We start from the raw sequence: 24,172 nt of genomic DNA on the forward strand, positions 1-24,172 counted from the left end.
CTCCCAGCTAAACCAGATTCTACTGAAAACAACGCGGTGCTGTGAATAGCTTTTTTAAGATGCAGAGATGTGGGTAAAGCAGGGCTGAAATGTCAAACATCCAGGAATTTTCTGTCCCAGTTGTAAAGAACCTCTTTGAGCTTAATCACCAAACTCCATTTTGGAGAAGTTCCCAGGGCTTTATTGTAGTGGTAAATGGGGCTGAAGGCAAAAGGGATATGGCTGAAGGACAAGGGGCAAAGTCAAAATACCCCAAAACTCCATCTTTGAGCTTCAAGCTCTTACTGCCAGAACACCGACTTTAAAACCAGGTTCTCACTATTGTTTAGTTTATAGAAAATATTTCAGTACACATCAGGCAAGGCCAACAGGATAGCAGTTCGGTTTCCTTTTCACTTCTTGCAGCATAGCACAACCAAAGCCTTTCCAAAAGATTAATTTTTAGCATAATAGCTGGTGGTTGATTTATTGGGTGGAAAAAGAAAATACAGGTAGATTTCCAAGAACTTGGAGAGAAGCTTGAAATAAATTATCCAGTGATTCTTACATTAATTTCTACATTTCTTGTTCTGTAAGCACACCATTGATGCATATGACTACATCTTCTTTGGTGTCTCTGTAGGTATACATGGGTAACAGGACGAGAACCTTTGACATACTATGATATGAATCTCTCAGCGCAAGATCATCAAACATTCTTTACATGTGATACAGACCATTTAAGGCCTGCAGATGCCAGTAAGACTTTTACTAAGTGTATTGGGAAACTTCTCATTTGAAGCGAACAACAAAGCCTAATTTCAGAAATTAGACAAATTGAAACCTAGAGGTCTAGGTGTTTACACTTCCTGTATCTGAATTGCTTGCTCAGACAGCTTGCCTTAGTTGTACCTCTTTGCATTTCAGGTTTGAAGTGGGGTTCAGTGTTGCTCAGGCTGGACCCTGGGACCAAAGCTTTGGGTCCCTTAGCCTAAGAGGTCACCAAATGCAACCCAAAGTGTGGAATATGATGAGACCAATAGAAGCAAACTCTGTTTTAGACCTGTAGTCGTTGTGCTGTTATGATTTAAGTGACTTTAAAAGGCAAAACTGCACATCTTCGGAGTATTTTGTTAAAAGACATTAGGGTTGGCAAATGTTATGATTTTAATTTATCATTCTGGTAGAAGCAGTTTTATTTGTTTGTTTGTTTGTTTGGAATGTTTGTATGCTATCCTATTCGCATAAGCCTCGGGACAGTTATAAAGCATTTAATGGGGATTGTGGAATGTTAGCAGTGTGCTTCACAACTGAAACAATGCATGTCACTGATTAAAGGGTTGCTCTCATAAGAATATTAAATCCCAGATTATTAAGTCTAAAATGACCTAGCTGTGCCACTATGTGGGTTACTGGGCACTCACTATTTGAGACTGACTGCCCTTTTCATTGCTGATGGGTACAGTCTGCCCCAGTCTTTTACTGAATTTATTGTTGTCCTTTCCTCGGAAACGTTCTTTTTACAATAGTGCTTCTGGTATTATATTTGCCTCTTACCTCATGCCAGCTGTTTGCTGCAGGATTTCAAAGATAACAGCTTGCTGTAGTGCTTAGGTCTCTCAAGTGTTTCTTACTTGTTGGTGAATGATGAGGCCAGGCAGAAACCACAGTGGCAACAGCCTTTGCATAGCCTCTGTACTTTGACAGCTTAAGAAACATGGCAGGACTGAGGCTTGGCACATGCTCTGTCACTCTCCCTTCTGCCAGGAAAGAAGTCTGAAAGCAGCTGGCAGGCAAAACAGGAACAATAGTTCTGAAATAAAGAGGAACAAAGGTTACTTTCCTGCATTACCTCACACATTTTTATATCCAGTAAAGTAAGTTAGGCTGGGAGGTAATAATTTGGCCTGATCAGAGATCTGAACCTGGGATTCCCACAGCCTGAACCACTCAACATTCTCTCTAGCTTTTACACCACATCAGCTCTTCACACAGACACATGGCAATATAGACACTGTATGGTGCAATACTGTGTGTGAATGTCCTGGCCATATGGCAGGTCAGCTGCATGGGTCTTTCATACCTGATAGGCATCATACCTCTGACCTGGGTGTCCGTTGCCTGGGAAAGAGCCCCGATATCAGCTAGGCAGCCTGCAAGCCTGTGGAATTGTACCACACCTGGCACCTTCTGGACTGCTATGGCCGAAATTAAAGCGGCCAAAGCACAAAAGCCAATGTGGTGCATAGACGAGAGAGTTGGAGCTGGCTTTGGGAAACCTAGGTTCAGATCCCAATCAGGCCAAGTAATTAACTTCCAGCCTATCACCACCATCATCATCCCATTACATTTCTATCTCACCTGTTTTCCGCTTGCAAGGAACCCATGGTGGCTTAGACAGAACTTCTCCCCTCCATTTTATCCTCAGAATGACAACCTTGTCAGGTAGGTTAGGTTGCAAATGACTTACTGGCCCAAAGGCACCCCATGAGCTACATGGCCGAGTGTGGATTAGAACTGGGACTCCCAAGTCCCCAGACCAACACTACTCACCCCGCCACACTCATACTTTGCGAAATAGCAGTAAGGCTAAATGCTGCTTGTGAGGAAGGTCAAGGCAACAAGAAATAAATGGGGATATCCCAAAGGGATAGCAAATGCAGCAAGGGAACCCAAAAGAACTAAAATGCTGGCATGTTGTCTTTTGTTCAGGGCATGTTGTCTTTTGTTTAGGACCAGCTTTGTTGCTCTTGGAGTGAGCTGTGCTTAGCACATTCTTCCAACATCCACAGCTGCTATAAGGCAGCTGATGTAGGTTCATCCTTCTCTGGATGCATATAAATATTAAACTTTAGGGTTGGAGGGAAGGTGCACTGATGCCTCTGATTCCATTTTTGGACTTAATGAGTCATTTGTCTGCTAGAATGACTTCATGGCATGCTAGTTTAGCTTACTGCAATGTCCTTCCATCACCACTCTAATTTTTAATAATATTTCCTCCCACAGTCATGCAGAAGGCATGGAGAGAAAGAAACCCCCAGGCCAGAATTTCTGCAGCGCATGAGGCCTTAGAGTTAAATGAGTAAGTGCATTTACAGTCTGTTGTCTGCTTTGGCTATCGTCTGTTTGATATACTCTCCTTTGTCTTAGCATAGGGAGAATCACCTACAAATCAAGAAAGGTACAAATGGAGAGCGAGTTCTTCCATTTTTCCACATGGGCATTCTGGGGATCTGCATTTTTAATCTGTTCATACTGAACTTAAACTAGCATGATAAAGTTTTTTGAAATGTTGATTCATATGGTGATTAAGGACAAGTTGGTTATATGACTGATGGTGATGGATGGATGGATGGATGACCAGCCTAACTCAGGCTGTGTCCCTGGGATCTTCCGAGCCAGAACCACTTCACACTCTCTTTAGTCATGGCACTGAATCAGTTTGTATGGCCGGGTCCCTTCACATACATGCAGATACCTCTATACATCTAAAGGATTTTGTAAATTCTGGGCTCCATAATAATATCTCAAATTAAAGATGGTGATTTATCTGATCCTCTCAGCCCAACCTACTTCACAGATTCGTTGTTGTGGGGAGCAGGAGAACAAGAATGGTGCAAGCCACTTAAAGTTCATAAGAAAAAAGCAGGATATAAATCTAATAAATAAATATTGCTAGTTACTTATCTGGAGCCCAGTCCATCATGAATGCTATAGTACTGACAAGTCTCCCTGCTCCTCCCCCATGCCTACATCATGTGCCTGGGCGAGGGCTGCTTACCTGCTTTTTGGAGCTTTTCATCCCAGTTCCTCTTCAGTGAGTCCTGGTGGTCTGTGTTCATTCCGCAGTCGAATGCAGCATCAGAGTTTCATGGATTCAGGAAAGAAACAGTAACAATTGATCTGACCAACCATAGAAACTATAGCAGATGCTGCACGCTATGGTATGCCATGTCCTGAGTCCCAGCAAGACCCGGGATTTCTGGTCTGGGTTGTATGGGATGGGAAGCTTTATTTTCTTATTCGCCGAAGCCTCAGGGCGGCTCACAATCATAAATAAATAACATAGTATAAAACAGTATAATTTAACAGTATAATTTAAGTCGCCCTGGCCAAAAAATAAAATAAATAATATTAACAATTAAAATAACTTCTCTCTCTATCGTCTGCAACAGCCGTTCCCTGCCTATGTGAAGCTCTGGATTGCAGCCTGTGTTCCTGATCCATTGCATGCCATAGCTCCCACGTGCAAAGGCTGCCTCCTTTGCTTTGATAGTGGGACAGCTCCACACTTTCACAGTTTTGCAGAGTTCTTATCCTTCATCAGAGTGAATGGGGCAATCCTAGTAAATCTGAACCGAATGAAACCTTTCATGCTACGTAACAGTCATTTGCTACAATAAAGCAGGCAAAACCTCTTGCTCATTTGGCATATCCTAGCCAATACCTTTTCCATTTTCTAGTTGACTTAGCAGTGATTGTTTTGTTATTTCCCTGATAGGTGTGCCACTGCTTATATTCTTTTGGCAGAAGAGGAAGCAACAACTATTGTGGAAGCAGAAAAACTCTTTAAACAAGCTCTGAAGGCTGGTGAAGGCTGTTACAGACGTAGCCAACAGTTGCAGCATCATGGTGCCCAGTATGAAGCTCAACACAGTAAGACTCTTTCTCTGTGGAACTAATAGTCCTGGTATCTTTGAGAAACTAAAGTTGCAGTTTGCTAGGAATAGTTGTTCCAAGGGACATTTCATGAGTGCTGCATTCCAAGTAATTATTTATACCCAAGGGAGTGAGTAATCAAATAATTCTGTAGGATCACAGAAGCAACCGTGATTGTGGTTTTGAGCACAAAATTTGGTTTCTTGAGAATCTCAGACTTTAAAAAAAACAACAAAAAAAAAAAAAAACAAGCTTCTACCTGTACTGCTGTGAAGATAGCCCATGACAATGAGTAGAAAATGCTACACTTTCTAAAGCTAGGGGATTGTCTGAATGTGATTTTTCAATGGCTTTTGTGACTTGAATAGTGAGTTGTTCTCTCTGTGTTTAGAAAGATCAGAATAAATCTATAAAGTAACTGACACTGAGGAATTTATAGAATTCAGCTTTTTTATAATTCTAAAATTAGACTGTTTAGGATTCAGTTTTTATGGATACATATTTTTAGTGCACAATACATAGAGCCCTGAATGTAACTCAGTAATACAAAGTATAAGACTATCAATTTTAGGGAGACAGCCAGAAACAAAGTAAGAGGGCAATTTCCTATTGTATTGAGAATCATCTACAGTGTATTAGGTATAACTAATATTTGCATCTCTGACAAGAATAAGGAAGTATTAATACAATTGACCAGTTGTCTGTGAGGTTAAATTGCAGTTACTTGTGTTCATGATGGATTTATTCAAACTGAGATAAGCGCATCAAGTTAAATTCAAAATTCACAAACAAAATCTAATTCATGAAAATAGGCTGCAAAAGCTCAGTGTGTATAACCAATTAAAATGAAATTGGGGGCTCATGCACACAGCTGTTTGGAGATCCCTTTTCTACTTAACACTGATGTGGTAAAAATAGTCTTGTTAAAGACTGCTCCACTCCCAGAAATATTTTTCAGCTGTCAGTGCTTTGTCTTCGTATACCTTCTGTGTTAAGTGTTCTCAAACTGGAGAGCTGCTCCACTCATATACATATGGAAGCACCAGTGTATGGGATAAGGCAAGCAATTAGCAGTATAGCTATAAAAGAGAGGGCTCAATTTTTGCAAAATGTGAGTGGTGAACCCACTGGGATTTTTTATAAGAAGGGTTCTTTATCATTGCAGGCCCAGTGAGCTTGGTAAAAGACTCAGAATCAGGGGAAATCATTTCTGTGTCGGAGAAACAGTGAAAGGGTCAGAGTTGAGTAGCTTCTGAAAAAGAGTACATAGGGACATAGTAGCTGGCAATCATACACAGTTAGCTTGTAATGGGGTTGGCTGAAAGAACTACTAACAGAATATTTGAGAAATAGGGTTGAGCACAGTTTCATAAAGTTTGAGTAGGCTGATTTTGGCCAAGAGCCACTGGCAATCTTTACTTACTCTGTGATGGCAATGAACTTCAAACAACTTCCCGGGTGGCTCTGTATGATTATTGTCAAACATGATTATGTACTGAGATGTTTGTGAGCATTGTATTACCTGAATGGGGCCAGAGAGTTATTCCTCCTTGTTTGTTTGAGGCGTTCAGTGATCTAAATCAGTGGTCCCCAGCCATCTGGGACATGGGGGCTGCACTAGAGTGCGCAATACCTAAAGAGGGCCACATTTTAAATCAAAATGTAGCAAAATTATTAAGCTACCAGTTTAGATCAAAAGTAAACATTCAGAGGTCAATGAAGAAATGCTAGCTTGAATGCAATCCATTGTGGAATCCTTTTACCTAGTTAAACATACCACTCTAATTAGTGTGTTTTTTGTGGCTGTTTTCTGTTAGCCAAGGCTTTAACGTCCAAGTCAAGGTTTGTGACAGACACCCTTAAAATACCATGTAAATCATCTGTAAGCCTTGACCTACACTTAGATTTCACAATTTTAATCTTGGAAAAGTTTGTTTGCAGATGTATGTTTTGCCTTCAGCAAATTTCTTTAGATTGATAAATATATCAGATAGACCACAATAGAAATATAACAGACTATTTTCTTTGTTAATGTCTCTGAAATGATCACTGGTTTGCAAATCAGTTAGTTCCATCTGAAAAAAAGTTACTCTTCTTGTGCTACTTCAAATTGATTCTGAAACATGCTTATTTCCTTTCCATATTCATGTTCTGGAATTCAATCTGCAATAGGTTTGGTGCTTTGTAAATTCCTGTCCTCAAATTTTAGTTCATTGCAGCATGAGAAGTTTGAAAAGCTGCTTTCACTAATTTGCTTCACAATGTTTAATTTGCTTCAAAAGCTTTCAGTTTAAAATACATGTCACACACAAGCTTTCCTTTCCCCTCCAACCTTAAATTCAATGTGCTCTGATGCTCTGTGATTATCAGTTAAGAAATCCAAATCAAAAATCTTGTTGTTGTTGTTAGTTGCGAAGTCGTGTCCGACCCATCATGACCCCATGGACAACATTCCTCCAGGCCTTCCTGTCCTCCACCATCTCCCAGAGTCCACTAAAGCTCACACCAACTGCTTCAGTGACTCCATCTAGCCACCTCATTCTCTGCCGTCCCCTTCTTCTTTTGGCTTGAATTGATCCCAGCATTAGGCTCTTCTCCAGTGAGTTCTTCCTTTTCATTTGGTAGCCAAAGTATTTGAGTTTCATCTTCAGCATCTGGCCTTCTAAAGAGCAGTCAGGGTTGATCTCCTCTAGGACTGACTGGTTTGATCGCCTTGCAGTCCAAGGGACTCGCAGGAGTCTTCTCCAGCACAGCAATTCAAAGGCCTCAATTCTTCGGTGCTCAGCCTTCCTTATGGTCCAACTTTCACATAAAAAAAATCTATTCAGGGTCAAAAAGTACTTCTTGACCTCTTCCTTTCTTCTTGAGAAAGACATCAATTTCATGGTGAAGACTGAAAAGAACATTTGAGGACTTTACCTCTGCTAAGCAACCTGACTTGTGCATGATACAATACATCTCTGTATTCTGCATCTCTGTCTGAGAGAAAATTTTGAAACTGATGATGAGTGAGACCATAATGCCTGAGGTAATTAATGCTGGATATACCTGGTGATTGTAGACACAGATGAACTAACGCAACTAACACAAGATGCCTTGTCAGAGCACAATTCCTCCATTGTTTTAACCATGTACTTCTTATCAAATTCACCAACAGTGAATGGCCTGCCACTCTCAGCAATACATTTAGCAACATGATAGCTGACCCTCGCAGTCCACAGGTTCTCAACGTGCTTTCTAAAACTATTTTGCTGCAATTTTATTGATTTTTTTTTAAAGAAAATTTACCTTGTTCGTTTGCACCTCTCCTTGATGTATTGAATAGCTCTTGTGACAGGATTCAAAGTACCTTTTAAAATTGTACTCCTTTAATACTGAGACAGCTTCAAGACATATCAGGTAAACTGCTTTACCCTTGTTTAAAAGAAAGTACCCAGTCGCCATTAAAGACACAGTTCTCATCTGCAATTTTTTGTTTCTTTGAAACAGCACTTTCTTTTGCAAACATCTTCTTACAGAATTTTTAGCAGAGTAGCAGTTGCAGAGTTTCAATATTATACTTGAATAAATAAAAATATGGGAAGTATAGTGTTAGGGCCTAGCTATTCCCTTTCTCATCAAGTCCACTCCACTGCTGTTAGCTAGGGATTTTCATTTTGACCATGGCAAAGAAGAGAAGAGACCCCTGTCTCTGCAGTTCTCAGAAGTATTGGACCATATGCACAGGCTAGGAAATTGACCATTAAGTTGGCTTCAAATTATATGCAGAGTACATATATACATCACTGCCTGCCAGCCAAGCTTCAGTCATGAGAAGCAAAATGGCAGCTGGGGGAAGGGAATTTGGCTGGAGGAACATGTGTAACGGGGAATCCCATAAGTTTCCCAGCTAAGAGAGTACGCCTTCCCTTTCAACCTAAGGAGCCACTCACTGGCTTCTACAATCAGATGCATGAGAAGACTCCTAGCTGGAGTGACTGGGGGAGGAGAGCCAAAATCAAGTGAGGCAAAAAGTCAGAGCAACCAGTTCTTGTTGAGGAAGGAAGCATGGTTTTGCTTGAAGCAGCAACCTCACGAGTAACCTTGGAAGCCACTTGGAAGAGCCTTGATGGCTGGAGTCTCTAGAAATGTTTATCATGCAAAACGCTTTGTATCCTTTTTGTGAAAATACCAGGTCTTTCCCTGCCTTTTTTGAGAAAGCTAGCCAGACATCTCCTGTATCCATCCACGCAGCTGCTTTACCTTCTGTACACATACATTTAGCCTTCAGTATGGTAATGCTTGAAGGGGAGGAATGAAAAGCTGAGTGATACAGTACCTGAGCTCTGTGGGCTAGCAAAGCACCCAGAATGGCCAAAATGCTAGTATGGTGGAAAAGACCAAAAGGGGGCTTTCAGAAGGAACCATGGAGACCAGAAGAAACAGTGTTGCTATTGTATATTTTGTAAGAAAGGGACAGGAAAAACAGTTAGGTGCTTCCTGAGGTGGAAAGAACAGTATAGGTCTGAAGGAAAATGCCTTGAGCGTGATAGCAGTGGACAGGCAGTTTAGAGGGCAGCACAGAAAGGGCTTGGGGGCTGCAGGTTAGGCACACCTGATCTAGATTATCAGCCAATAAAGAGGATAAACAGTGCTGATCTTGCCTTGAAAAGCTCTGTGGACTCCTTCCAGCCCCGATTCTGTCTGTGCTGAGTCAATGGTTTCCTGACAACAAAAGAGCAGCTGGCAAGGTGGAGAAAAGTGCAGACGTTGATACATTTGGTTAACTTTGATTTAATAAGGAGAGGAAAAATAATTTGGTGATCCGGAAAATTCAGAGAACTCAACTTAGGTAAATAAAGCTTTATTAGAATGACTTGGAATATGGCTTTTCCTGACTTCATAGTAAGCAAATAGACTTGACCCTATTTGAATCATTGTAGCATATCCTGGAAGGTGAACCAAATAATTATATTATGTGTAGCAATGTTGGAAACAGATGTAGTTAACAAGTCCTTTATTAAATACAGAGAATCCGTGCTAGAGAAAAATGGTCACTAAATATGGCACGGTGCAAAAAGAATAGTATTTATTCCTTATTTATTTATTTATTTTGTTTAACTTAACCTGTTGCTTAATCTGTCTGAAAAGTATAGTTGTGTCTATAGAATATTTTGTGTATAATTAATGTTTTTGGTATACTTATTATTAGAGGAGACATGAAAATGTGAGAACCAGGTCCTGCAAATCTTTAGTGGTTGCATAGGATAGATGAAGTTAATCTGGAGCAGGTGTGTTTTTATGATAAAGTAATTTTTTAGATTATTATCTTCAGGCACATTTCCTTTTTGGTCAAGGATTATACTTAAAAGAGGCCACATTACTGTTGCAGAAAGACTATGATACCTGATTCTACAAAAAAGCTGAAAGAAAAGCCCTCAAATCTTAATCCATTCTCAATGAAATAATGCCAAATGTTTTTTTATTCTCTCAAATCTGAATGTGGTTTCTGTCTGTTTACAATTACAATGATATCAAAAACAACTGGACAGTTTTAATGTAAAAGAAAAGTTCAGTGTGTTATGTGCTCATTGTGTGTGTGTGTGTAAATGTATAATATAGATGTACAAGTTTACCCATAACAAAAACTTGCATCTTTTTGATCATGACATGTAGTTTGGCCCTCTTGCAAGAAAGATAGTTTCACTTACAGAGTCATCTTATGTTGTAGTTCAGAAGCAGGTAACACTCTAGCCTACCAAGGCTCTATAGCCCTATTGATTGATTGATCGATCGATTGATTGATTGTATTTGTATGCCACCCATAGCCCAAGGGCTCTCTGGGTGTCTCACATCACAAACATGACATGGCAGTATGAATAAAAATGATAGATAAACAATAGATGGCAAAAGAAGAAGGGGACGGCAGAGAATGAGGTGGCTAGATGGAGTCACTGAAGCAGTTGGTGTGAGCTTAAGTGGACTCGGGGATGGTGGAGGACAGGAGGGCCTGGAGGAATGTTGTCCATGGGGTCGCGATGGGTCAGACACGACTTCGCAACTAACAACAACAACAAAACAAAAATAGCTAAGAATCACAAAAACATAAAACAATAAAAAGTGCAATATAAAGTGCAAACAGAAGGGTAAGCAATAATAGAAACAACAATAAAACCAGCAGTGGAACCAAATAAAAAGAAGTCCTTAAAAGAAATGCTAAATAGAAAGGTCTCGACTTGGCAACAAAAACAAAATAATGTGGGTGCCAGTCACGCCTCTTTTGGATGAGAATTCCAGAGGTGAGGTGTGACAACAGAGAAGGCCCTTTTCCTGTCTAGTCCCCCCCTCGTTTGGGGGAGTTAATGAAGGAGGACCTCTGTCATGACCTAAGCAGTCCAGTAGTGATATATGGAAAAGGGCTTCCTTGACATAACTCAGCCCCGAGCCATTTAAGGCTTTATATGTTAGTGTAAGCACTTTGAATTGGGCCCAGGCAGCAACAGACAGCCAATGCAGGTGGTGGAGGACCAGCATAATATGTTCTCTAGGGCCGGTCCTTCTTAATAGCCACACTGCTCTTTTTTGAATTAATTGAACTGCCCAGACTTTCTTCAAAGGCAGCCCCATGTAGAGCACACTGCGGTAATCCTGGCAAGGGGTTACCAGCGTATGGGTCACTGTGGCAAGGCTTCGCTCATCCAGGTAGGAATGTAGCTGGAAAATAAGCCTGTACTTCTGGCCACTCTGGCAAGAGCTCAGCATCTAGGAGCACCCCCAAGCTATGAATCTTATCCTTAAGGGGAGCACAACTCCGACCAGGATGGTTTGAAAATTTTCCAGTTGGTTGAATGGACTGCCCACCAACAGTACTTCTGTCTTGTCTGGATTGAGCTTCAAGCTTATTGGCCGTCACCCAGTCCATTACCAAGCCAAGGCACTGGTTCAGGACAGTTACTTCCTCACCTGGGTTGAATGAAAATTAGAGGTAGAGCTGAGTGTCATCAGCATACTGGTGACACTTCTGCCCAAATCTCCAGATGAACCTGCCAAGGAGTTTCATGTAGATATTAAAGAGCACAGAGGGCAAAGTGGAGCCCTGTGAAACTCCATGACACAAATGCCATGGTGCAGAGTGGCAGTCCCCCAGCTTCACCAGCTGGAGACAATCAGCCAAGTAGGAGTGGAACCACTGCAAAGTAGTGCCACCAACTGCCAATCCAGCCAGCCTCTCCAGAAGGACACCATGGTTGATGGTATCAAAAGCCCCTGCGACGTCTGGGAGAATCAACAAGGTCACCCTCCCCCTGTCTCTCCATGTATACCAGTCTCCATGGTTTCATCTTCCAGGCTCCAGGCAAGTTGAGGGATGTTGGAAATGGAAAAAGACCATGTCTTGCTACTTCTCAAGCTTTTAAAAATAAGTTAATAAGCCTCAAGGTACCTATAGTGAAGTTGTATTTCAAATCTCAATTCACTGATGTGCAGCATGGTCCATGCATGTCTACACAGGATTAAGTCCCACTGAGTTCAATAAGACATGCTGCTAGGTAAGTATGTTCAAGATTGCAGCATCACTCTCCTTGTTGAGATTATTGATTCCTGAAGTATATTCTTTTGAAAACATTTTAACTACACATTCATCTTGTGGTTCTTAACTGCAAGTTTAGGATGACCATTCCATATAGTTTATCCAAATCTAGAAATGTGCTAGTATAGGAGAGTAGCCTCTGTACTACCATTGGTGAACAAACAAATCTTGTCAGCTGCCCAGCAGAACTTAATTATCACTAGAGTTAGTTCCAGCAGTAACTTCATTGTATCTGCCAGGTATTGGTAAATCTGCCAAAGTTGATTTTGCACAGTTTCTCATTTTCTCAGTGCTTAAGTTCATTTTGGATCAATTCCACATTGTGATTTTTAATGTCAGTTTTTGAAAAATCCACACCTGTTACCTGCTTTTTTTGCAAATGTATGCATTTTACATGCATTTTTGCAAATATATACATATTCCTTGATTTAATAAATTGATATTGTACAGAATTGAGCAGATACGTAAGGTTAGCCTTGTTGTATACATGTTTTTGTTTTTGCAGTCTGCACACCATACATCAAAAATGTATTGCATTCTGGTTCATGTTTAGGTTCAAATCTGAATTTGGTAAGTTCACATGGAAATGTATAGTGAACATATTTCTCATCAATTCCTGGTATCTATACATAATGGTAAATAATCATATGTTTTTATAAGATAAGGAAAAAGCACACTTCCCTCTGAGGCTGTTCTTTTGCTACTTATATTCAAGATCCAGCTGCTTAAATAAGCCAGACTGTATTATGGCTTATATATTATGATTTGCCCATCTCTCTCTTAATTATGTACCTGACCTCCATTGCATAGTTCATAAAAGCCAGTTCTCATGGCCATGGACTGGTTAGTGGAAATGTGATGTGAACATTGTGCCCTTATGTGTTGTGATCATGTGTAAATCAGCAAAACCTGAGTGCACAGAAATTCTCAGAACTGAGTCTTTTCATGTGAAAATCTGTTCTTATTTCTCCAGCTGTATGCATCAGTGGTATATATCTTTGTGTATATTCATTCTTTCCCCACTAAACAAAACATACTTTTGTGCATTTCCAGAACAATGCATTTTTCATGCACATTTTTCTGAGAAATGTATCCTGCAGAACAAAAGTTTTTGGGTCTGCGAATCACATTGCAAACTTGGAAATGTGCAGACTTTGATAACAGATTGTGTCTGGGTGTGTGTTCAGTCCAAAAAGTGCAAACTGGGTAAATCCTAATCAAACCAAATTGAAACATCCTTCTTAGACATTCCTAATGCAGACAGAGATACTCACACAATGGATTGTTATTTTTAAAGAACGTCACTGCAAATTGTAATTCCCCTTGAGCCATCAACAGTGTGCAAAACGTCTAAATCCTGAACATGGTTTTGTACATTTGACCAGATCCATAGAGTGCTGGAGTCAAAAACCACATTCAAATGACTTTCCCAAGACTGCCACACATGGTCATGTAAATTACCTTCCATTTTCCCTTTAAAGTGTCAGACAATTCCTTACAAAGAAAATAAAAGTGTCTAGAGGGATGGTTGATTTAATAATGTGACTGAAAGCATTTCCCCAACTTTGTTACTTTTCCCCAACTCTGTGGAAAAATGTAAACAAACTATTGAGTGATGTTGATAGCTTAACTGTGCAGTAAGCTGCATAGAAGATAATTGGAAAGATACAACAGCAGTAGGCCATTCAAGCTGTAGCTTTTGTAATTAAAGTCTGTTAGAGGGAATAAAGTCTGTTGAGGGAATAAAGATTTGCCTGGATAAAGCAAAGTTCACTGTATTTTGGCATGCATATGAGTTAAAATTGGTGTTTAAAATAATCATTTGCATGTTGTAGACAAGAATCTTCAAAAATACCATTGCACATTTGTGTAAATGCACATTTCCACTAACTGTATTAATGACAGATTGTGACAGATAGCTAACTACAGAGTAGTAATAAGAGTTCAGGAAAGGGCTATAAGTTACACTTTAGAAATGTTAAATGGACCTTTTGTTCTATCTGTTTCTGCAAACACTCAACCTCTTAAAACCTTTTCCCCCTCCTCCTTTCTCTCTCTCTCTGTCTCCTCTCTCTCTCTCCCCAGGACGGGACACTAATGTATTAGTCTACATTAAAAGGAGGCTGGCTATGTGTGCAAGAAAACTGGGGAGGACCAGGGAAGCTGTGAAAATGATGAGAGATGTGAGTTTGGATTTGTGTTAATATTTGTCTATTACCTTGACCAGTCAATAGCATAATTAGGATAATTACTTTGCCTGTAGATGAAGTATAACTTAGGTATCATGGTAATATGTCTTGTGCATAACATAGTTTCTTTTCATGGGCTTTTCAGACAGTATCTCTACCAATTATAACTTTCTGCACATGGTGAGGTTAGAAGACATTCTTTGGTCCTTGTGCTTTCTCACTGCTGTGCTCCTCCTACCCCTCAATGCATGTAGAAATTATCTTCTGAACTAGGAAACTTTCTCTTCACCAATCATTTCAACCTGGAATTGTCCTTTACCCTGCATATCAAACCATCACAAATGGGTTCAGATCAAAAGTAACAGAAACTGTACTTTTAAATCTGTACAGGACCACCTGTTTGGATGTTGTCTGTAGGTAAAGAAGAGTATGAGCCCAAGAACCATCCCTGCATTTGTCATATATTTAAGGAGGAGGAAATGTTGTGTTTCTTTTTAAAAGTTCACTGGATAATGCAGAGATGGTGGGCCCTCCTGTCTCAGGCCCAGGAGACCCCTCCTGGGGTCCCAGTCCATCTCTCTCTTTCCCAACCTCTAATTACTGGAGTGGTGCTTCCCCCTCCATAAAGGTTGAAATGCTTCTAAGTTTTTGGTACTGCCAGTCAAAGCTTTAAGCTACAAGAGGCTACTATTTGACACCACATCTTAGCCTTTTTCTCCACTCTTCCCTGAAAGCTGTTTAACATCCCTGGTGTAATGAAATGCTTGCTTTCCCGGAATAAATAAATACATATTTTAAAAAACCCATAATGAATACAATTACTTTATCATTTGAAGAGAGTCAAGTTAGGTGCCATATGCTAAAAACTGTATAACTATGGAATATAATATATGATGGGCTTTAGTGTGGAACCTTCCAATGAGCACTGTCCTTTTACTGGGGGAGGGAGGGGACTTTTGGGTTGCCTCAGACTGCCCAGTCCTCTCTAATTAGCCTGCCTTGACCCTCCCTTTCCCAGACTCCTTGCCTCCCTACCATTCTCTGCTATTCTCAGTTGCTGCTGGTATCCCAGTTCCAGTGGTGGTGTTTGCTTACAACGCAGATGCAACACATGATTTCACAATCTTCTTTCTTTCTAAGTGACTTTAACTTGTATTAGTTGGTTAACAGCATAAGCTACTATTTCAATTTTATCATGGTGAAGTTGTTGGACATTGGACTTCTCTTTTGGCCTAGTTGAATGTAGCAGCATTCTCAAGATATTCATCCTGCCAGACGAGTATTAATGGAGAGGGTGTGTCCATCTGAGAGGACTTTTATTTCCACATGATGGAATCCCAGGGTATCCATTTGAAAAATGGCTATATTAGCCATTTTCTGACAGAACAAAAGGTTATGAATATTCTACTCCCATTTCTTTACAGAAAGCTTACAGCATAGTGGGACTAAGTTGTATCCTCAGGAGTGATAACTATTTTATAGATTCTATAAATATTAGAACTTTAGGGGACAGGGTGGAGACAGTGGATTTTGTTTGAAAGGTATGTGTCCTCTCCTCACGAGGCAGTAAAATGAGGTCTTAAGATGTGAATGATTATTATTATTGTTATTATTATTATTATTATAACATTTCTATGCCGCCCCTTGCCGAAACCTTGGGGCGGCTTACAACATGAATGATGACAGCTCCTTGAAAATATGGCAGAGATTCAGCAAGTAATTAGCTTGTAAAATATAATGAATAATTTTAAATTATCTGAGTCTGGAATCTAGGCACAATAATACAGCTGGAGTCTCCAGCATGTTTTTTTTGCGGGGGGGGGGGAGTTTCCCATGCCATACAGTAAGCTCTCTGCACCTCCTAATTTTAATTTTATTTATGAAGAGTTCTTTAAAATAGAAAACCCTTTAACTAGGAAATTAGCTGTTAGGCTGCAAAGCAAAGTGGTGCCACGAATGCCAACTTTATTTGGATTCAAAAGAGAGATTTTGTGTTTTGAAACTGAAATTCTACCGCTCTGTCTTGTATTTGGGTTCTTGGGCAAACTACATTTCTTTTAGTCTCACCAGTTTGCATCCTGGGATATGAATGCTTTGTGATCACCAGTGTTACTATAGTGGTCATTTTGTGAATAGGCAAGCCCTCATAAAGCAACTATTTTGTGAGTGTCCACTAACCCAAAAAAGTTGGGGATCCCTACTGTAAGGTGAAAGTGGCATCTGCAAACCTATTGATTGATAAACATATGATCTCAGCTTATTTTTCTTATCTCCGGCCTGAAGACAATGTTTTATAGAAACAAAGCTTGTATTTTAACCACCCTTCTCTCACACTGCTTTATTTTAACTAACATTGTAGTCTGAATACCCACTAATTCATGACATACTTTATTGATGGTCCTATACAGAAAAACTGAAATATTTTAACCTAAGTGAAAATGAAATGGAAGTGGAGTTCTCTTCTATTGTCACTGTTAGCATTAAGAGTGAGCATGAAGCTTTCTATAATGTAATAATATGAAGCTCTTGGTCTCATTTTGGGAACTTTCATTGTCTGTCTTTCAACTAATAAAATGTCTACAGCAATATCCAAACTCAGACTAGTTGCCCTAGGATTAATGCTAATTCTGGAGCACCAACCCCAGTATAGGGCTGTTCACATGGTGTAAGTATGCTGTAGTCAAGCTGAATTATATGCCAGAGTTGCCCTATCCCAGGTGCTTCCTGTTCTTTTTACTCTGTCATTATTTGGTGGGGAACATTGAGCAACTTGTTCACTCTTGAGAAACATCTGTTTCTCCAGGGTATATTGTGTCAGGCTGGGTGTCTGTTTGGCTCTGTCTTACCATTCATGGCTGTACTGGCCTCCAGTCCAAATTACCCAGCCTTCATTTATGTTTCTGAATGACAGCCATTTTGAGACAGTGATGGGGGCAGCAGGATAAAGCACTACAGTGACTATAGGAGTTGAGTTGCACATCAAGCCTATAGGGCAATAGAAGTCTCAGATCCACAAGCACCGGGATTATGATTGTCCACAAACCTTCCAAAAGAGACACCAAAGCCCAAAAAGAGTTCTTCTCCTCTAGATGGGAAGCTAAATGGCTCAAAATTCTTAGGATCCATAAGATTTAAACTGTCATTTTAGTTGCTTCAGTTGCATTACCTTTCATTGAACCAGGCTACCATTTATGTACCTTCATCATTCAGCTCACACATTATGAAAAATAATTCAGCTTTGGGAGAAAAAGTTTTTTTCCCAACCATACTTTGAGAAGCACATTAGAGTTCCTGTGTGTTTTTTCTGCCCAGGTGCTTTTACTTGGTTGCATTTTTTCTGAGAGCAAAATGATGGCTGCTTTCACAGTTGCAATGCAAATTGATTTAATAATCAGTATAATGAAACCTTGTCTGCTAGAATTATGGTTCATTTACAATGCATGTTTAGAGATCTGTTCCTATCACATTGACAGAGGGAGGGGGCAAGGAAAGGTTGTTAGTCAGAACAGACCAGAGGCAAAAGGTAATGGCTTTCTAATTTGTCGCCAGTCTCCTGTTTAATTTGCTGACTCAGAAACTTTTAACCTATTTATAATTTCTTATTTACATGATGCAGTGACAAGCAATTTGTAATCTACACTTGTATGCTCTGGATGCTAGTATTAATTTCAGTTCCTGAACTTTCAGTAGACCATTGCAGTCACAAAAATAGCTTCCTGTTTCTTCAGTTTAACAATAAAAAGGGGCTCTTACGACTCATACATATCCTGGGACCTCTGTGATTTAACAGCAAATTTGGGGATAGTGATCTTCTGCCTTGCTTCCTTCACTGTGCTTAGAAATGCACTGCCTCTGTGGTGTCATCATTTAAGCATTACCCTCTGTTTTCTGTATCCAGCTTCTAGATTCCAGTAACCCAGTTCTTCAGCATTGGGCCAGGTCAAGCTGTGCTACCCACTTTCTTTTGCTGATGCAGCTCTCTGGAGATTCCTCCCTCTCCCCAGTTCACTACAAGTTTCTCAGAGAGGCTCCAAAGAGCCATTCCGCCACTGTGGCATCTTCCTAAGGCAGGATATTCCCCCACCTTATGAGAGGGGTGGCCTTCTTCTCCAGTACAGATTTAGAAAAGGATATTCCCATCCTGTTACTTCCTTGACTCGAGGACCTCACACCTCAAAATTCACTTTGGGAGAATGACATTCAAGCCATTTCAGGTCTTAGCAATTTATTTAAATGGACATTGGTTCCCCAGAGCAGCGTATTGGTAGCTGGCCAGTCAGTAGCTATTACACACTGGCTTTGGCTTCATATAAATCAAGGAACATTGGGCATCTATGTAGGACAAGCCCAACTGCAGAAACTGCAGATTGTAAGGCAAACTTTGATCCAGTGGAGGTATCTTGTTTTATCACAAAGGTAGTTTGTGATAAAACACCTATCAGCATTCCTCCATATGTGCTTTGTGTCTCATCAACCTCTGCAACATTGTAAGGAATCCTTGGACAGGGTGAGCAGAGGGTAAATCTCAGAGTGATTTGTAGTAGATGAGCAAAGACTGACTTGCCGTTTAAACAACAGCAACAACCAAATGGCTTCCTCCATGTGCTTGGAATTACATTGCTGATACAAAGACAGGTTGGAGGATAGATTGTTTTGTGGGATGCAATGTAAATTCCATTCATTTTTAGCACTCTACTTGAAACACATTCCTGGACTCCTTTAATCCTAAGTATCTTTTGCACCAGGCTCTGTTTTGTGATCTTGAGTCTAACACAAAACAAAGCAGATCCCACAAGCTTGAAGTCTGTGGAACCCTTTTCCTAGAGCACATGGATGAAGCAGTGCTACTGCTTGGGAAAGTTAATTCCATAGAGTTTGCACTGGACACTCCATGTAATGGAAATAGCTTGTACAAAATCTACTATCAATAAATACCACCAACATCAGCTTAATTATTGTTGCTTTCTAACAGGAAGGGGCATGAATAGTTTTTGACTAAAGCAGAAGAAATTGAGCTTGGGCAAAACTGATCTTGGAGGTCAATTGTAAATCCACCCTCTCCTTCAAGAGGTGAATGGGTCTTACTGAGAGAAAAGTTGGGCTCCCAGAATTCTCCATTCATATCCAGTATGCTTCCCTAACTCCTGGTCCATTCCACTGCAAGGGAGTAACTTCAAGTATCCCATTTGGCATGGAGGAAGGAAATGAACTCTGAAGATGTACAGCATAGGGTATGGCCCTCCTGGGGTTAATGGCCTCCAACTTTGGCCCAAAGATGAAGGACAATAAGTAATAGGCTAGAGTGTACACTCGACTTCCAGGCAACCAAGGATTAGTGCTTGCACTCTGCTCTCAGTTGCCAACATTCCCACACAAACTTAGGGCAGCATATTTACACAGCCTTTGGTTCCTAAGACAAATTTGGAAGTTTGGCTAAAGATAGGTGCTCTTTTGGCACACCCCTCATATTATTATGCAAAGAAGGGGCCTCTAAATCGGCTGAAATTCTTTCCTACCCTGTGTATTACCTTCCCAGATTCATTTGGCTCCCAGTGCTTCTACACACAGTATATCCACATCCTTAATGCAGTAAGTGCTGCTTAACGCCAAAGGAATGTCAGGTGCTGATACCCTCTGAACTGCTGACAGCCTGGGCTTGATCTTTACCTCAGCATCAAAAGGTCCTCTCCTTTACAGTTTCTTTCCTAACACCTTTATATTTCACACATGCCAAGACTATTATATGACAATGCTGGAATTTCCAGTTTCAAATAGCATTTTTTAAAGTTCCATCGTGTATTAATAATGCTGAGAACAACAGTTCTGTAGCAATATGTAGGTAACATATCCATTCTTTACAGAATATTCAAATAGAGAGTAATGCAGCAGCTAAAACAGATACATTTCAACCACACATTCATTCCTTAGATCAGGGGAAGGCAATCTGAGGCCTACAATTCCCATATGCCCCAGCCAGCATGGCCAATGGTCAGGAAATCTGGTCCATAATGTGTGGATGTCACCGGATTGCAGTATCTGCCTTAGATAAACTATGGCAATTTTACCCCATGCAGCAAGGAGCTTAAATGCAATGCAAAGCACTTTCTTAGTTGCTGCAGCAAATTAAATGGTGGCAGGAGGACTGCGCAGAAGCCCAGTGCAGGGCATATGCTGTCCAGGTTCAGTGTGAGCTCATGCTGATGAAGAACCTGGTTCAATGAAATTCCAAGATTCAGTTTGGTCCTGGAAGGGCTCTCAAAGGGCACTTTAATAACTGCCACCAACACAGTGGGTCAAAGACCTTGAACTGGTTCACACGTAATGGTGACTTGTGGGTTAACCAACTGATGCTCAATTCTGCCTGCCTAGCTGTACATAGCATGACTAGTCAGCTTTGCTAAGCTGGAAGGACGCAGGCCTGTGGCTGGATGGGTGACCACAAGTGGAAGTGGAGCAGAGGGTTGGACTTAGTGACCTTGTAGGCCCCTTACAACTTTATTCCTGCCCTGCCCTGCCCTGCCCTGCCCTGCCCTGCCGTATCCTAATTAGTCCATAATATGCTAGGTAGGAGTGAGAGCAAGCATACCTCTTTCAGTGACTCTCTACTTCCACTTTCTGTAAACAACCTACAAATGGCCCATTTGCAGGTGAAACCCAGCAGTTAACGATAGTTAATAATCCAATGTTCCAGATTGATAAGTTGCAACCCATGAATGGGCCAATTACAGGTTTTTTGCAGAAAGTAAAAGTGAGGTGCAAACAGGAGGCAATGCACTTGCCTACTCCTATTTCTGCATGGCAAATTGCAGGTGAATTAACTGGCCCTTTGTACTGGATTCTTCCCCAGCACCATATTACAAGTAGCACATGCAGCAGTTCATTTCACAACTGTGAAAGTTTAGCTTGACAGCATCACCTAAATTCTTACTGGAAACATTTTATTAATGTGTTTAAAATGATGTGAGGACCAAATTCACATCCATGCATTTATAAACCAAATGACTTTGTTGACTTATCAAATGAAAAACTAAATATTAGTTACGCATAAATCATCTTAAAGGTTTGCAGGGATTGGGAGTTTATAATTTCATAACCTTAGCATGTTTGTTATATTACTAGAAAAATATTTGTCTTATTAAACTGTGGGAATTGCCTACTGTATTCCTATTTCAACAGCTGTTCTGAAAATGAACATGGTTCTTGAAATGAGATAGGTTTGACGAAGAGAATGAAGCAGAGTGCTGAGATAGCATCCCACAGTTATCACCCTTTTCCAGTCCTGTTTTTCTGTGTCACTTGGTTGGATCTGAAAGCAGAAATGCCACCTATCTATTTCTGAAGGGATGGTGGCTTCTCCATTTTACCTATGGATGGTGCCATGTAAGGATGTAGTTAGACAGGATCTACAGCAACAATTTGGATCACTTGTTTTTCTGGAGTTTTGCTGACAGAATTAGAGCTGTCATCCAGAAATTTTCTTTTACCTTGTCCTAAAAAGGAACACCCGTGTTTTAATAGAGGCTTTCTTTTTGAGCTTGGCTTATTAAACCAAACATAGGTCATTGCTATTTCCCAGGACCTCTCCTGGAAGCCATTGGACAAGAATGCCCTGAGGCTTCGAGAGTGCTGCTCAAGTCCAAACACAACTGAGCCAATGTAGTGTTCTTGCCGTTTTGCTTACATTACAGCAGTCATTAAACTTGATTTCATAGCCCTGCTACAAGATTCCATATTAAGTCTAAGCCCATTTTCTTTTCTTTTTCTTTGTAGCTTATGAAGGAATTCCCTCTTCTTAGTATGTTCAATATCCATGAAAATTTGTTGGAAGCTCTGCTGGAGTTACAAGCATATGCGGACGTTCAGGCAGTTTTAGCAAAATACGATGGTAAGTACACTCTTTATGTGAACGCTGTGTGTGCGTGTGTGTGTGCGTGCGTGTGTGTGTATAAAAAAGGAGAAAAGAGAATAGCTTCCTCTAATTTCAGGAAGGGAAATTCTAGTCTCTTCCTGTAGCTTCTCATACTGGAGGGCTTCTTTAATCAATTCTAGGAAGGTTGTGGTATAGTTAACATAAGCACCTTTATATTTTTGGGACAAACAGACTTTAAATGACAAGTATATCATCTTCGCTTTTTCTGCTTGGGCAGAGGTGCTCAAACTGTGAGATGGGTCCACTGTGCCTAGGCACACCTGCAGGGAGCACGGTATTCTTGAGGAAGGAGAAAGAGGCTTCTGTACTGGCCAAAGCCAGAGGGGCACTTGAACATTCCTGCCACCAAAGCTGCCAACTGTGGAAACTGCAGGGGCAGCAATCTGAGGTTCTTCTGACCATGGCTGTTTCTCCTTTGCTCACCCTGTTTTAAGATTATCCCCCATTATCTTGATTTTAGGGTCTTAATTTTTTAATGGAGAACTACCCTGCAAACTTTGGCCATTGGATTGTATATGCCTTAGATTGCATGTAGATGAGGCACGTGCAACTGGGGTGGTGGAGAACATGGCGCTGTCTTCTTCCGTACAACAATCTCTCCAGCCCTGTAAAAATTCCGTATGGAAAAGGCTGGAGACCCTGCTGGGCAGGTTAAGTTGGATTCAAGTTGGGGAAATGAGGGATGTCCAAAATTTAAGTGGATGCATCTTCTGGGAGCAGAACTGATGTTCCCCTGATATTTTGGGAATCCCCCCCACCCTGTAACTTCCCTCATTCAGTATATTCTGCCATTATTCAGTAGAATGGTGCTGCATTTATTGCAGGAGGAAGGAGCCAGTGGAGTGGTCTGCTTCAGTCACCCCAATTGCACGCTGCTAAATATGCATAGTATCTATTGTAAATTTTAAACATATGTCATTAGATTAGGGTTGCAGTTTCCAAAGCACAAACATGTATGTTGCCTTATAGACGTGTTGGACTAACAGTTGTTGGAGTATTCTGGAAGTTGTGGTCCAATATATCTGGAGCGTATTCTTTTGAAGAATGCTGCCTTACTCAGTGTGTTTTCTTACTAAACAGAGAATGGGGTGGGGGAATGCTCAGGGTACAGTGTAAATGTAGGAGGAAGTGAGGGTTTAAGAAACAACAGTGAACAGCTCTGGGTCACTGGGTCAGTGTTTGTCTCTAAGCTTGCTGGCTCAGCATGTCTTCTACTTCAAATGTCTTCTTTCAGTTTTCTGAGGTGACCTTTGGTTTTTCTGCCTGGTGTCTGAAGTAAACATTCCTCTGGCAATGTTCTTTCCATCATACCTATATCATCCCTGGCAAGAGCACCCCCCACTGCTGCTCCCTAAACCATTGGAGACCTGCTTCTCATCCAAAATCTGATTTGGGACATGCCTTAGAAAAACCAAACTGCTCCTGGGTCTCCATCACCCCACACAGCTATTCCCAATTAGCATTTCAGAAGAGTCCACTTTTACCTCAGGCAAATGTACTTCTGGGTGGAAAGGAGAAACCAGAGGCATGTATCTGAGCATAAAATCAGGGACCAAGTTAAAATGGAAAAGTATCAGTGATGTCAGTGAATTCCAAAACCATATCGATGTGTCTTGGCAACAGTGCAGGTCCTGCCATCAAGATACCTTATCCATTAGCCATGGCTTTAGATGTCTTTCTTGTTGCCAGGTATATAATTGAAACCATCTATAATGGCACACCATTTGCTTTAAAAGGGGCTATTTACTCGGTGGTTCTTTGCCAAATGAAAACAAAGGAGTGGGAACAACAGAAAGATTAATTTACCTGAGGGGTTCATATATTTCAGTAATGTTCTTGCTACATGAT

At 40.7% G+C, this 24,172-nt stretch overlaps 1 protein-coding gene across 7 annotated transcripts in view; it reads left to right on the plus strand.

The window, feature by feature from the left end:
- Nucleotides 1–24,172, plus strand: part of ST7 (suppression of tumorigenicity 7) — a 116,278-nt gene that overhangs the window by 75,347 nt on the left and 16,759 nt on the right. For all 7 annotated transcript variants that reach the window (XR_006413973.1, XM_044422981.1, XM_044422977.1 and 4 more), the window contains 5 exons: nt 623–738; nt 2,986–3,061; nt 4,481–4,635; nt 14,291–14,388; nt 22,165–22,279. Coding sequence is in view for 6 of the 7 variants with exons in the window: in XM_044422981.1 (XP_044278916.1) it covers nt 623–738; nt 2,986–3,061; nt 4,481–4,635; nt 14,291–14,388; nt 22,165–22,279 (560 nt within the window). In the remaining variant the exon portion in view is untranslated. The remainder of the gene's footprint in view (nt 1–622; nt 739–2,985; nt 3,062–4,480; nt 4,636–14,290; nt 14,389–22,164; nt 22,280–24,172) is intronic.

This window comes from Varanus komodoensis, unplaced genomic scaffold (assembly GCF_004798865.1).
Source record: "Varanus komodoensis strain SLA01 unplaced genomic scaffold, ASM479886v1 scaffold13_1, whole genome shotgun sequence".
NCBI classification, from domain to species: Eukaryota; Metazoa; Chordata; class Lepidosauria; order Squamata; family Varanidae; genus Varanus; species Varanus komodoensis.